The sequence below is a fragment of the Xiphophorus couchianus genome, chromosome 4 (assembly GCF_001444195.1).
Source record: "Xiphophorus couchianus chromosome 4, X_couchianus-1.0, whole genome shotgun sequence".
Taxonomy (NCBI): Eukaryota; Metazoa; Chordata; class Actinopteri; order Cyprinodontiformes; family Poeciliidae; genus Xiphophorus; species Xiphophorus couchianus.
Window position 1 is genome coordinate 3,610,985 of NC_040231.1, and position 15,532 is coordinate 3,626,516.

The 15,532-nt window shown below is 39.7% G+C and overlaps 1 protein-coding gene across 10 annotated transcripts in view; it reads left to right on the plus strand.

Annotated features, from left to right (window-relative positions):
* LOC114143376 (C-myc promoter-binding protein-like) overlaps positions 1-15,532 on the plus strand; it is a 71,927-nt gene that overhangs the window by 11,746 nt on the left and 44,649 nt on the right. For all 10 annotated transcript variants that reach the window (XM_028015325.1, XM_028015326.1, XM_028015329.1 and 7 more), the window contains exons 2-4: positions 5,226-5,559; positions 11,166-11,412; positions 14,548-14,617. In XM_028015325.1, the coding sequence (XP_027871126.1) occupies positions 5,249-5,559; positions 11,166-11,412; positions 14,548-14,617 (628 nt within the window). In that variant the 5' untranslated portion in view covers positions 5,226-5,248. The remainder of the gene's footprint in view (positions 1-5,225; positions 5,560-11,165; positions 11,413-14,547; positions 14,618-15,532) is intronic.

The following is a 15,532-nucleotide window of genomic DNA, read 5'->3' on the forward strand; positions in this document are numbered from 1 at the left end:
TATTTATTATAAATCCCTCTCTGTCATGTGTCTCGACAGTGTCCTTCCTTGTTGATTTCTGCAGACTGAGCTGGTTCTTCAGCAGGCTGTCCCATATATGTGGCACATACAGTATAGCCGCACTTTGTCCTTATGTAACGAGCCGTAGTATTCCTGCTTTCTGCAGCTTTATATTTTTAGCAGGCGAGGATGCGTTCCATTCTCCAGGCCTGTCATATGACTCTGTGGGGCGAAAGGTGATATTGTGGGAGGTCTCTGCTGCTCTCATCGGTAAGACTGAAATGAATTAGGTCATAATCTATTTTATAGTAAGCTGAGTCTCATGTAAAGTCCCTCCAGTTCAACCGGGAACGGAATGATATTCCAGCAAGTTTATACTTCAGCTTTGAATATGATTCTCAACTGATTAACTGCAGGATGGCTTTTTTTGTTTTTAGTCATTACGACAGAGCCACATGTTTTTGGGTATGTCATAATTTCTGCTTGGCGCTATATTAGTGAAAAACAGAGAATGTGTGGCCAGGCTCTTTTCTCTGCACGCATTTGTTCCCGTTGCAGAGCTGATGGACTTTCCAAAGCTTCAGTTTGCTCACATTTTTAACAAGTAAATTACTCTCCTGGTGGGTATTTCATGTTCTATTCTGTTCCCTTCTTACTGAGGAAAGCGCGTCCTCTGACACCAATGTTTTCCGATCTTGGAACAGTTACAATCCTTTTCTATTGCTCAGACAGGAAGTGGAGCGCTGACTGTGGTCTTGGACTTGGTGTCCCTAACAGATGTGTTTTAGTTCAACCAATTGGACTCCCCACTTTTGCCAACATTTTGCAAAGTTGGTCAAACCCACCTGGACTTTTTGTGGCCAGAACGATAAGTCTTGGGGTGAATTCAGACCCTGTAATCAAACTCCAGTCCATTTGTCTTGAAAGTCCAATTTGTTTGTGGAAATGTAAATACACAATCAAACTCTGATGTAGACCAAAAAAGCGAACTCTTGTCCTCCTACGAACCTTGGTCTCAGTTGGATTAAAGTGAACTCTGGCATCGTTTGAATGCCAAACAGACCAGAGTCCGCTCCAAAAGCAGCTACAGCCCAGGGCATTCTGGGTAAATACAACCTAAACAAATGCAAGAGTCTAATGGTAGCGGGAGAAACGGTTCATAGTCTTACCAAAGACAAAAGAGAAATCCTACAACCGCTAAAATCTGACAGATTTTAGCAAAATGCTAACAAAACTCCATTTTTGTTAACATTTCCTGAAGAAGGAAGTTGCAGTCAATCTCTTTTTCAGAGGTTTTTGTGTCGTTTCCCTTAGCAGTTCTTGGTGCAGCACCCCCACAGGCGAGGAGGGGAATAAACCAAACCATTAGTTTGGTTTGTTTGTTGCAGTGCAGTGTGAAAGACAAACCCAGTAGCTGAAAATTTAATAAATGTTACAATTTCAGTCCCAAATCAAACCAAGTATACCAAACTATCAGGTGTGAATACACACTTAGTCTCATCTGACCAAAGCACACACTGGTGTACTAAAATTCCCAATAAAATTAAATGAGCTCAATGTGTTTATGTTTTCCCAAACAACCAGTTGGCATGTAGATTTTGTCTTGTAGTTGTTTTAGAGCCTTAGTGACACCAACATGCTCTAAAATGAGTTTCCACATTTTGAAATATGGCATTAGAAAAGATTGATGGAAATGGCAAATTCAAACTAACTTTCTACACATGTATCCTCGTAGCCAGTTGATGGTAACTCATAAATAGCTTTTTTTTATGACATTTTAAAAATTTGCTTGAAATTCACATGACAAGTGGATGGAAACAAAGCTCCTGTTAGCTGGAAGCTTTGTAGATGTTACTTCACTTTCCGTCGTCAAAGATAAACTTATCAGACTTTGTCACAAATCCAGTTGTTGTAATAAACGGTCTGATTGTAGATCAGGCCAAATGTAGGCTCATAATAAAATTTTCTGTAGACTGTCTGACTTATAATCACTTCTACTACACTTGAATAATATGTATTCCTATCTTTCCCATTTTGAAAAGTGGCTATGAGAAATGAGCTGGTATAGGATTTTTTTTAAAGGCCAATAATCAATCAGCCAATAATTTTGGCATCAGAAATCTGGTAATAACAATTATTTCTTAACACTGAATAAATGTAATCAATTTAAAAGTTGTATTTTTCCATTTCTTTCTGTCTAAGACTGAAAGATTTTAATGTGTTTCAACACTTTTGATGCTTTTTTGTCAGGGTTGCCAATAACTGCGGAGTGGAGAGGGGGTTGTACATTTAATAGGAGAATATGTCTGTAAATCTTTACACCCATACCTTCTGCTTTATCACAGCTGTATAAAAATCACTTGGCGCAGTAAATCAGCAGTGGCTGTTTTCTCGTCACGTTCCCAGAGTGTGGAAATGATGAGGCAAGATGTGTTCGTAATCTGAGCGCCAGAGCCAGAACACACTGAAACAGCGCTTTCTCACCATCTGTCAATAACACAGCAGCGGCAACCAGGCCAGCAAACACATTGTTCTCTGTTTAAATCTAGACTCCTGCAAGGACTGTTGTATTTTGGCAACAAACACACTTTATTCACAAAATGTGTGCAAAGAAACAATCATTATATTAGAGGAATGGCAATCAGATTAGACTGAATCAACCAGAAACAGAAGATACAAACTTATCTGGACCAGGAGTTCATTTTTTAACCATAGGGTGAAATGTTTTTGGGTGCTTACATGCCAAAATCATTTTACAACTGGTGAAACATAAACTGTTTAAAGGCTGAAACGATTAATAGAATTAATCGTGATTAAATAATTTAAAATAATTTATTAATCAATCGTTAGAGTATACAGGCTCAAAAAAGGAGAATTTGTTGAAAGCACAACAAATTCATGGCAGTAATTAATCCAAAACAATATATATGTATATACACATGCACACACATATATATGCACACATTTTGCGTTTAGGCCAAAACATCTTGTCTGTAAAGATGTTCTATTTAGGCAGTAAAAATGTTTCTTAAGTAAAAAATTAATTTGGGAGTTCGTTTATTTGCAACTTTTAATGTATTTCTAAAATTGTATAAAAATGGATTAAGTGGTTGCATAAAAAATTAGCAGAATGTGCCATTTTTATCGTCAGAATAATCGATTATTCTGACGATTAAATCAATCAAAGTAATAGCTAGTTGCAACTCTAGTCCTGCGTTTTTGCCTTTTTTGATTTTAAACTAACTGCAAAGTTTTGCTTTATTCAGAATGATGCAACAAATTAATCCTACAGCTGTCATGATCCAAATGTGTTTTGTGGTTACAGCATCCTTCATCCCAGGAGAATACAGGCAACGGATGAATGCTCGCTGCAGCCCACTGAGACTCCTTCATGTCCTGAAGGTTTCTGTTAGTGAACAGTGAGGCATGCTGGGAGATTACAACACCACACCCGCCCCAAAAATTACAAGTCTGCAGAGAGTGGAGGAGGATAATCATTTTGGGTTTACTTTAGAGCATGGTTTCCCTGGAAGACTGAGGGGGAAAAATGGGTGAAATACCTTCAGAGGACAGATTTTATGGGGGGGGAAAAAGTTTTTTGTAAAGCTTGCTTTATTATTTTTAGGATTGAAATGATTAATTGATTGCTGTCATAATCTTAAACTAATTTAGTAATCGATTAATCATTAACTGGAGTATGCAGACTCAAAAAGGCCATTTGATGATAGAACAAACTTACACCAGTAATTAAGTCAAAACTGTACAAAAATTTATTAAGATGATAAAAAAAACTTTGTCTGTAAATATGTTCATTTTAGGCAATAGAAATGCAGCATTAAAAATGAATCGAATTATTTGTTTATTTGCATCTTTTAATTTATCTCTAATATTGTATAATTTAAGAGATTAAATGAAAAATTTATAGAATGTGCCCGTTTTTTTATCTGATTAATCGATTAATCAATTTCTAAGATAATCGTTAGTGAAAGTCCTAATTGATGTAGATTAAAAACACAAAACTGAAGGATAACAGCTTGTTCAAGCTCTGCAGCAACACACACCGTCTCCTGCATCAGCTTCTCCTCACCCCATTAATTTTCCTCCTAAATGCAAATGAAGCTGTTTCGTGTCACGTTTCCACCTCATTTGTCCCACTTCCTCCTGAAATACCCTCTGGTATGGTGACACAGCTAGCAGTGGTCAGAAGCAAAGCAGCGATATCTGACCTGCTGCTCCTGGCTTAATGAGGCTCTGAAGGTTTCGTGTTGATTTCTGACCAAGGAACTTCATGAAATCACGAGGATCCCAGGCTGAGTTTAATCAGACGCGTTTTTCCAATATCCAGACAGGCTTTCTGTGTCGTCTGAAAGATATGAAATGTATAATTGTAGGTCTGGGAAAGACTGGAAACGGGAGGAACATGTTAACATTTCCTGTCCTTCTGTCCATACGTACAAATGTTCTTCCATTCTTCCCTCCATCAATGTTCTTTCTCTCCTCTCTCTCTTTCTCTGTCTCTCTTTGTCTGTTTTTGTCTCTCTCTCCATCTGTCTCTCCCTGACTCTTAGTCTTTCTGTCTCCCTCTTGCCATCTGTCTTTCTGACTTTCTCTCTGTGAATCTGTTTGTTTTTCTGTCTATCTCTGTCTTTGTCTTTTCTCTCTCTGTCTCTGTGTTTTGGTGTTTCTGTCTCTGTGTCTTTCTCTTTCTCTTGCTCTCTACCTCAGTTTTTTTTGTTTCTCTCTCTATCTTTGTTTCTTTCTCTGTCTCAATTTGTCTTTGTCTCCCTCTCTTTGTATCTCTCTTTTTCTATCTCATAAATTTTGATTTTTGTTGTGTTTATTCTGGCTGAATTCAGACTCAAACATTTGAGTTTGGGAAACTCTGGGATATTGACTTGAGAACTGCACACTAAGATCTAGAAAACTGTAAACAGAAGTTTGGTTTATCCTCAGAGACCTTTGTGTCCCTCAGTAAAGATGTTCGACTTTAAATCAGCTAACTTCCTAAACTCTATGTGCCTCTTACCTGAGAATGTCTCTTTCCCTCCTCACATTTTTACTTTCTTCCATTTGCCCTTCATCTGAACTCCTTTTAGTAAGATTAATATCTGTCATATTTTTTATACCACTGCTAAAACAAGCATAAAAGCCCCACTTCCTTCTGTGACAAAAATTAATCATTCGTTTGCGTCTCTCGCTCTCGGTCTTTTTGTCTCTTCCCTCAGAGGACAGCTGGTGGGGATGGAAAATGATGGAGGACAAAGGTCCCCGTGTTGCCGACTACTTCGTGGTTGCCGGTCTGACGGACCCGTCCAAGCCGTTGGACCAGGAGATCCACTTTGATGATGTGTGCCACAAGACGGCCAAGCCCAAAGCGCCCATCACGGACGTGGCGGTGGTGATCCGCTCCCTGGGCGAGGAGGTTCCTCCGGGGTTCGCGTGCATCGAGACCACGCCGAGCGGACACTTGGCCGATCTGAACAACGGCGGCCTCATGGCGCCGCAGATCTTCCTGTGCTACAGGCGAGGCCGCGACAAACCGCCGCTCACCGACCTGGGGTGAGTAACTTTTCACTGATTGATTTGATTAATCCCCTCAGCCCTGCCCTCCAGTATCATTATCCATTACTATCCATTGGTTGATGATTATATCAGTAATTGATTAAACACGATTTATTTGATTGTTTGCTTCAGCCCTACCTTATCAGGTGCTATAAGTTACTAAATTTGTTGACGTTCATTTGAATAATCGATTAATCGTGATGAATTGGTTAATCGTGTCAGTCCTACCCTCATGTGTCATTATCAATTACTAAATTAGTTGACAATTATTTTAATAATTGACTAATTGTGATTAATTTGATTAATCACTTCGGCACCACCTTGTTAAGTATCATTATTGATTACTAAATTAGTTGAGAATTATTTCAATAACCGATTAATCACAATTAATGTGATTAATCGTTTCAGCCCTCCCCTGCAGATATCCTCCTGTTTTTGAGAACCGGCGGTCTCCCTCCTGGAAATGATTCACTGCTCCTATCAGTGTAGCTGCTTCGCTCTTCCAGTTCACAGCTTCAGGACATTTAAAGTTGATCTAAAAGGCTGAAGTCTTCTTATTTCCAGGGAGTGCTTAGTTCTGCCAGCAGCCGTTTTCTGTCGCAGTAAAAAGTGAAAGGGAAGCACTGTTACAGGTCTCTCCCCCAGCAGCATCACCTGAATTATGTGAAGTCAATACTCCATCTTCACACACCTAAGGCAGGTGGTGACGACGCTAAACGGACTCATTCTTCTCCCCGACGCTGCGGAGTTCAGCGCTTTTCAGGCACTGATGCAGCCGCTCTGCTCAGACACAATCAGCACATTGGCTGCTGTGAGCCTGACAGGACTAATGGGTTTAAATGAGCTGTCATCATTTACACGCTTCTTCAGCTGTTGCTCCATACAGTGGCGAATAGCTGCACAGCTGGTGTTTCAGGTTCTTTTAAATTTAAGGTGTTTCTATTTTCCCAAGAGCCAGCTTCTGCAACCGGGGATCGGACCGCCAGGGTCCCCTCCCTTGGCCGCCACCCATCACACAGTGCACCCGACCCCTTTGGCCCCTCTCACGGGTGGTGGGCCCATGGGAGGGGGGGCCCATGTTTCCTCTTCGGGCTGAGCCCGGCCGGGCTCTATGGGTAAAAGCCCGGCCACCAGGCACTCGCCATCGTGCCCCCCCTCCAGGCCTGGCTCCAGAGTGGGGCCCCGGTGACCCGCGTCCGGGCGAGGGAACACCAAGTCCAAGGTTTTCCTTCGTCATTGGGGTCTTCGGGCTGCGCTTTGTCTGGTCCCTCACCTAGGACCTGTCTGCCTTGGGTGACCCTACCAGGGGCATGAAGCCCCAGACAGCATAGCTCCTAGGATCATTGGGACACTCAAACCCCTCCACCACGATAAGGTGGCAGCCCAAGGAGGAGTCCTGGAGAGGAGGGTCCGTCGGATAGTCGAACCTCAGATTCAGGAAGAGCAGTGTGGTTTTCGTCCTGGTCGTGGAACACTGGACCAGCTCTACACCCTCGGCAGGGTCCTGGAGGGTGCATGGGAGTTCGCCCAACCAGTCTACATGTGTTTTGTGGACTTGGAGAAGGCGTTCGACCTTGTCCCTCGGGGAGCCCTGTGGGGGGTTCTCCGGGAGTATGGGGTACCGGGCCCTTTGATACGGGCTGTCAGGTCCCTGTATGACCGGAGTCAGAGTCTGGTCCACATTGCCGGCAGTAAGTCGGGCTCGTTTCCGGTGAGAGTTGGACTCCACCAGGGCTGCCCTTTGTCACCGATTCTGTTCATCACTTTCATGGACAGAATTTCAAGGCGCAGCCAAGGCGTTGAGGGGATCCGATTTGGTGGCCTTAGGATCTCATCTCTGGGAAGGATGTGGTCCTTTTGGCTTCATCAGGTCGTGATCTGCAGCTCTCGCTGGAGCGGCCAGAGTTTGAAGCGGCCGGGATGAGGATCAGTGCCTCCAAATGGTCTTGAGCCGGAAAAGGGTAGAGTGCCTTCTCCGGGTCAGGGGGGGTGTCCTGCCCCAGGTGGAGGAGTTCAAGTATCTCGGGATCTTGTTCACGAATGGGGGAAGAAGGGAGCGGGAGATCGACAGGCGGATTGGCGCAGCGTCTGTCGTTAAGCGGGCGTTGTACCGGTCCGTCGTGGTGAAGAGAGAGCTGAGCCAAAAAGCGAAGCTCTCGATTTACCGGTCGATCTACGTTCCCACCCTCATCTATGGTCATGAGCTTTGGGTCATGACCGAAAGAACGAGATCGCGGATACAAGCGGCCGAAATGGGTTTTCTCCGTAGGGTGGCTGGGCTCTCCCTTAGAGATAGGGTGAGAAGCTCAGTCATCCGGGAGGGACTCAGAGTAGAGCCGCTGCTCCTTCACATCGAGAGGAGCCAGTTGAGGCTTGGGCATCTGGTCAGGATGCCTCCTGGACGCCTCCCTGGTGAGGTGTTCCGGGCACATCCCACCGGGAGGAGGCCCCGGGGAAGACCCAGGACACGCTGGAGGGACTATGTCTCTCGGCTGGCCTGGGAACGCCTCGGGATTCCCCCGGAAGAGCTGGAAGAAGTGGCCGGGGAGAGGGAAGTCTGGGCCTCCCTTCTCAAGCTGCTACCCCCGCGACCCGACCTCGGATAAGCGGAAGAGGATGGATGGATGGATGGATGGGTGGGTGGATGGATGGATGGATGGATGGATGGATGGATGGATGGATGGATGGTGTTTCTATTTTAATGAAGAGCTTTTCTGTTGTTTATGAACAGAAATATCAGATAGATGCTTCAACTTCTCAGTAAGTTGAAGTTAGAATATTAAGCGTAAATTTTTTCGTAGGGCTGAAACGATTAATCACGATGAATTTGTTGAAATTTAGTAATCAATTAATCGCTAACTTGAGTATACAAATAAGGCTTTTTGCTTAAAGACCAACACACTCAGAGCAGTAAATATCCCAGCTTTCCTGTTTCTTACGAACAGAAAGATCAGAAAAATACTTCAACGTTTCATTAAGTTAAAAGTTAAAATATCAAACTCGTACATTTTTTGTAGGGCTGAAATGATTCATTGTATTAATCATCATGAATCTGTTTAAATTTAGTAACTGATTAATCGCTAACTGGAATATACAGACACAAATAAGTCTATTTACTTAAAGAACAACACACTCAGAGCTGTACTTATTCCAAAACTGTACAAAAATATATATATTTTGCAATTAAAGTAAAAAAAAAATCTATAAATGTATTAGCTTTAGCTTCACTCATTGCAAATTCCCAGGGCGGCCATCTTGTTTCACAAGCGTGTTTTACATTTCTAAAACACACTTTAGATGAGGTCAACTCACAGAGAGGATGATTGAAATGAAAGCCAGTTTTTGAAAATATTTTCTGTCTTTTTTTCTTTTCTAAGATAAAAATGGAAATTTGTTTTTATTATAATCAGAAATTTAATTTGGTGTAAAAAGTTTTGTTTTTTTTTATTTTAATTTTAAGCCGTATTGCCGATCCCTGAATCCTAATTCTGTTTTTTAAGAGCCTGATTTTGTCTCTAAATGAAAGCTGATTCCATGATCTGTAAAAAATAAACTAATAAAAGTGCTGAAAATAAAGAGCAGTTCCTGTAAATGCTTTTCAAACCTTTGACCTTCTTACACAATCAGATGTTTTCAGGGGTTTGTTCAAGGCCTCGTTCAGCAAACACACAGTTTGAAACTCGACTGAAATGCTGCATTGTCAATAATGGATGGATGAGTTCTGCTCTGGTCTGATGCATTTTAAAAAGGCTCCTGCAGAAAAATAATTATGAATCTAACAGTTTTCCACTCAAATATCTGTTTTCTGCTTTGCTCTCAGATACTCCTTCCAAATCCCTGTAGAGTAATGGAGGATAAGCGAATAAGTTGGGAAAAATTACTGTAATTTTATGCTTTAACTTTAAGTTCTTGCCTTCTGCAAGGTTTGATTGAGGGAAATCTTAGACATCTTAGTGCCGCAAAGGTACAAAAATTATCTTTTTATACATTAAAACCCTCCTGTGAGCTCCTTGTGTAGTGTTTGAACAGTTTTACTTGGTGTGCTTGAGTTGTGATTTGATGACCAATCAGAAGAGTCAGTGAGGAGTAAGAGAGTTTATAAGAAAAAACAAAAATGTATTGTATTTCAGGACACTTTTGTACTATGTGCGCATGTTCAAATCAATGCCGGTCTGTATTCCAGTGTCAAAACCGCAAACAAAAGAAGAATGAACATTTTTCTTTTCTCAATAATTCTTTGCCGCAACCAGAACGTGCTGTTGGTTTGGGTTTGAACGCAGATCAAACTGCGATCCCTGTGATGTTTGAAATATGCATGCACCAGTGCAGCAGAGCTGTCCATTTCTCTGCATAAATTGCTGCTAATAAACTGAATGTTTTCCATATGGATGAGCTGCTATGAGTAAGAGAAGAAAAGTTTTTGTTTTTATCTATTATGCATTCACTGAGGCTTTGTTCTCTTGTGAAGTGGTCCTGATTGACCAGGCTTCAGGCTTTCAAACTATTTCTAAGCTTTTATTCTAACATTTATTGCTCTAACATTAAGTCTTTTCTTTATTCTTGACTGTGATGGCATGCGGTGTTGTGCGTTTTCTAGATTTGTAGAAAAAGTGACAAAAACTGTAGTAGACCTGTAAAAAATACAGCTGAAATAAAATCCTGTCATGTTTTTTACAGAAAACTTTTAAAATAACATTTAATTATATGTAAATTTTCTGTTATGTGTGGAGACAACAGTGTTTCACAGCTTGAATTTAAGTATTTTTGTTTGTCTAGTTAATTTTAGAATGAAAAACTTTCAGAAAGACTTGGCAACTTTTCCTTTAGATCGTTTGAAAAGTGTTGCTCATGTGAATCCAGGACGTTTTCACAGAGCTTCACTGTTTGTTATGTGGCAGCTTTACTCCAATGTATTAAAATCTCTTTCCTCAAATTTTACACACAAAAGCTCGACTGGGTGACATGACTTAAAAAAAAAATCTGATTTCTGATTCTAATTACTAATGAGAGGAAATATTTTTAAAAAGTTTTTTGTTCAATCCTCCATTCAGTGAGTTATGTAATGGAGTATTGGGACCAAGTTACAAAATGTTTTAATTACGAGAATATAGTCATGATATTTGCAGAATAAAGACTCAATTTTACCAGAACGTCTTAAAATTATAAGAAAAAAATAATTTTAATGAGGAAAAAAGCTTAGATAATTAATTTTGTGTTGGAATTCTCATACAAATACAACTACATTCTCCTCATATCATGGCTTTATGATCATAATATTAAGATTTTATTATATTAGTACGCCTGTGCTCTTGTAACATTAACTTTATTTTCATAAATAGAAAATTTTATCCTGACCCTTACAATCTGTCGTAGATATAGAAGCTGTAAAACAAGATGGCCGCCACTCTGAACTATGGAAACCAAAGGAGACAATTGGAGAAAAAAATCCAGATCTTTCACTAATTAAATCTTCAAAACTCAAATATTGAATTAATAAATTAAATAAATGAATCTCCCAGCCCTTCCTCTATCCCTTAACCAGTAAAATATTGTGTTTTTTGTGGTATCTGCACCTGCATGTGATGTTATTTCCCTCCCTGCAGAGTCCTGTATGAGTGGAAGGAGAGGTTGAAGCAGGGCTGCCACCTCATCCAGACCACGCCCGCTGGTCGTCCCGCCAACATCAGCGGCAACTCCTCCCAGCGAATTTACGTCACGTACCGGCAAGCGCCGGACAGCCAGCCGCACGCCTCCCTGGCCGTCACCGACATCTGCATCATCATCCCGAGCAAAGGCGAGACGCCGCCACACACCTTCTGCAAGGTGGAGAAGAACCTCAACAGCAGCATGGTGAGGACGCCGCACACTTAACACTACTGAAACGATTAATCTGATTAATCTGATTAATCTGATTAAAGGATTATTGAAATGATTGTCAACTAATTTAATAATAAATCATTAACTGGAGTATATAGACTCAACAAAAGGCCATTTGCTGAAAACTCAGAGCAGTTCTTAAGCCAAATCTGTGCATAAAATGTGCAAATGTGCATAAAATGTATGCATTTTGTATGTGTGACAGTGGTGGCCAGATGTTTTGCCTCTCAGGCCAAAACTGTCAAACTTAAACCACAAAATAAATTTTTAAAAATGCAAAAATGATTTTATTGTTTTCCCTGTTTGGTTTTTATGAAATCTATCAATATTTAAATATTCAAAACATAAAAATGGCTTTGGGACTGTTACATCATTAAAAAAAAATAAAAAATTACAATTTCCAAATTTTTGGTGTCAACCTTTGTTTTCTATTTTGTTGGCCAAATTTTCACCACTTGTGGCCAGGGGCCCACAAATGGCCCTCGGGCCTCCAGTTTTAAGATAAAAACTGTAAATATGTTTCAACCAAAACCAAACTGAAGCTTTGGTGGTTCGGATTTACTGAAGGGATTCTATGTTGTTGCATTGTAGGTAATAAAATGTTTATTCTCTTATTGAAAACCTGAATTGAATTATTTATTTGCATCTTTTTATGTATTTCTAACATTGTATAAAAAGGCTTAAGCGGTTTAATGAAAAATCAATAGAATATGCCATTTTTTATTTGATTACCAGTTAGAATGTTTTATTAATCACCAGAATTACCAGTTAATCGTCAGAATAATCGATTGCCAAAAATAATTGTTACTTTACAGTTTGTTCAGCAAGTATTTCCTAATAGAGATTAAACCTATCAAAGTTTAGCAGTGAATTCTCTGTGTTTATGGCACTGTGCAGTAAAATGCATCTTATTGTTTGTGGATGAAAGGCATCCCATGTATTCCAGACTTTCATCTCTGATGCAGCTTTTACAGAAAAACCTTGAAACTGGAGGAAAGTAAAGCAGCAGGAGCTTCATGAAATGCCTGAATTCATCGCTGCTACGCCAGTAGTGGTGGGATTTTTTCATTCACTGTCATGCTTTTCCTCTCTTAAATCTATCATATTAGTCATCAACTAATTTATCAATTGATTAATTAACTGAATTATACAAATTCTAAAAGATATAAGAGCTTGTTTTAAGTCCGTAATATTGATGAAAAACTATTAGTTCCACTGGCAGATTATTTCACTTATAACAAAATATTCTTCCAATCTTATGTGTGAAATAATCTCCCAGTGAAATTAGTACGTTTTTCATCAATATTAAAAACGAGCTTTTATATTTTGCAAAAAAGTAACTTGTAAGTTTGTCTTATTTCAAGTATACTAAGATATTTGCACTAAAATGCACCAAAATTACTTAAGATTTTGTGTTTTTGCAGTGAATGAGTCCATTTTTGTCCAGATTTCTTCACAAATAGACACTTCCAGTAGAAAACATCAGACTGAAGAAGCACACTCACTCTGCTGCACCATCACAGATAGTTTGTGCTGATCAAAAGCGTGGAAAGCTTTCTTCATTGTTATACAAAACTGAAACATGGATTCATCTTTCTTTTGTTTTTCTGTCCAGCAGAAATCATGCAGGGCTTTTTTCTTTCACACTCCAGTTTCCAGTTACGTTTCTGAGTGCAGGAAATGCAGGAGGAACATGTGGTCGTATCGATCTGGGTGGCAACATTCCTTGTGTTGTGTTGCTGCAGAGGTCACATGCATGTCTCAGCAGCCAAACATTTTCCCTTTTATCCCACATTTTCAGACACTTCTGGTTTTCATTCTTTAAGGGATTTCATGGTTCAGACTTTAGTCATTTATTTGCAAAGTCATTTGTTCAAACAGAAGACTGAATTATTTTATATTTTTAGAACAGTTTCAGCTCCGATTGGGTGAAAGCATCGTCTTTCCACAGGTTCATGATTTAATTTTGGTCTAGACTTTGACTGGACCAATCTAACACCTGAAGATTCTTTGATGTACAACATTTCATTGACTGCACCTGAGCGATTGAGCAATTTGACATTTCGAAGAAATTTGCTTAATGGAAACATATCAATTAAGATAAACCTTCGTTTTTGGTGTTAGCATCAGATTTTTTCTTTTTCTTTTTTTTGGCCGTGTTGAAATTGATTTATTTAGCAAAACTGCAATGGAAACACTTCTGTTGTATCACATGAGTCACATGACTAACATCCTAATGTTACTACTGACAGAAACCACAAAGAAGAAGACGACAGAAAGTAGTTGGAGGATGATGACGTATTTTTTAATGACTTATTGCGTGAACAGACTTATTCATATGTGATTTTAATTGTGCCTCCCATTTAATGGAAACACAACAATTGCAAAATTGCGGTCTCCAAAAAATTGGATATTTTATTTTCGACATTAGCAGAATATCAACAGTTTTTAGCACATTTGTAATGGAAGAGTAGCAATTGACCATATAATTGCGCTAAGTGGAGGCGGTTTTTCAGCCATATTGAAATTTGTTTATTTTGCAAAACTGTAATGGAATTTTTTTTTCTGCATTATACGAGTCTCATGAACAACAATTGAATGTTACTACTGGCAGAAACCACAAAGATGACGACATCAGGAAGTAGTTGGCTGCATGTTTTCAATGACTTATCGCGTGAACAAACAAATTCACATGTGATTTTAATTGTGTTTCTTTAATGGAAACAATGCAATCACAAAGTTGTTGGGTTTTATTTACATTATTTTTAGACACTTTTCTTGTAAAGTTGTGTCTTTATTTTGCTAATATTTTAACTTTGTTCTCAAAATTAGTCTCAGAAAGGGATGGTTGAAATAAAAGCAGTTTTTTATATTTTCTGTCACTTTTGATCTCTTTTTTGAAAATAAAAGATTTAGAACCAGAAATTGGAACTGATATAAAAATAAATTATAGATTTTATTTTCAAGCCATATTGCCGAGCCCAGCTTTCATAACTTTGTTTTTTTTATGAATAGATTACTGCTGAAGTTATTTCACCTTGTCCTGCTTCCCTTTTTGTGATCTTGTCTCTGATTGTGCTGAATCTCCTGCTCTGTTCCTGTCTGCAGTGGGGCTCCTCTGTTTACCTGTGCTACAAGAAATCTGTGGCCAAAACCAACGTGATCGCCTACAAAGCAGGTGAGCTTTCCTGATCCAGGTGTGTCTCGTAGTTCTCTCCATTGGCAGGTAAACCTTCATAACGTCTGACATCAGAGACGAGAGAAACCAGTTCTGAGTGGTATTTTAAAGGGCTGGTATTATTTAAAATGGACTTTTTTTGAGCTTTACATCATGTTTTTCCCTCCTCAAAACATACCTGGAGTTTGACCTTGATTCTTTCATGCATGTTGGAGAAATCCTTTAATCTGGTTAAACGGCTGGTGGGAACTAACTCCGCCTTTGAGGAGCTGTTTCACAAAGCAGCAGCCACTCAGCTCCTTCAGACTAGCCAGCAGCAATTAGCAAACACCTGGTGGAACTGCTGAGCTACTTATAGGAGCTACTTCTCAGTGCAACGCTGGTAAAAACATTAAAGGGTTAATAGAGGATCTGTGTTGTGATGACTTCCTGAAGGTGGAGATTCTTAAAGAGAATGTTATTCTATAAAATAAAATTTTTTAAAGTCATATTTGATGTATGTGGCATTTTTATAACAATTGTAATATGTTACCTTACAGTTGAATGTAACATATTTACTTGATTGTGCTATAAAATGGCACTGTGTGTCTGGAAAACACTGTCCCTTTAAATCGCTCCGATGGTTTGCCTCGACATGGCTTGGCTTTATTGAAGGTTCTTCATGGTTTATTTTGATATTTTATTCGATGTAATTCAGTTGTTTTTGTTTTTCCTGCATGCTTGTGTCTTCAGGGATGCAGATTGCTCTGCCTGCATTTCTCTGCATCCTTTTTTTTTATCCTTTTTTTTCTCCCAAGAGTTTTTGCGGCGCTAGTGGCTCGTAGTTTTTCAACAGTAGGCAGACAGGAAGGAGGGTGAGGAGAGGGGCGGGAAGACATGCAGCAAAGGTCGTCGGGACCGGGAGTCGAACCCGCG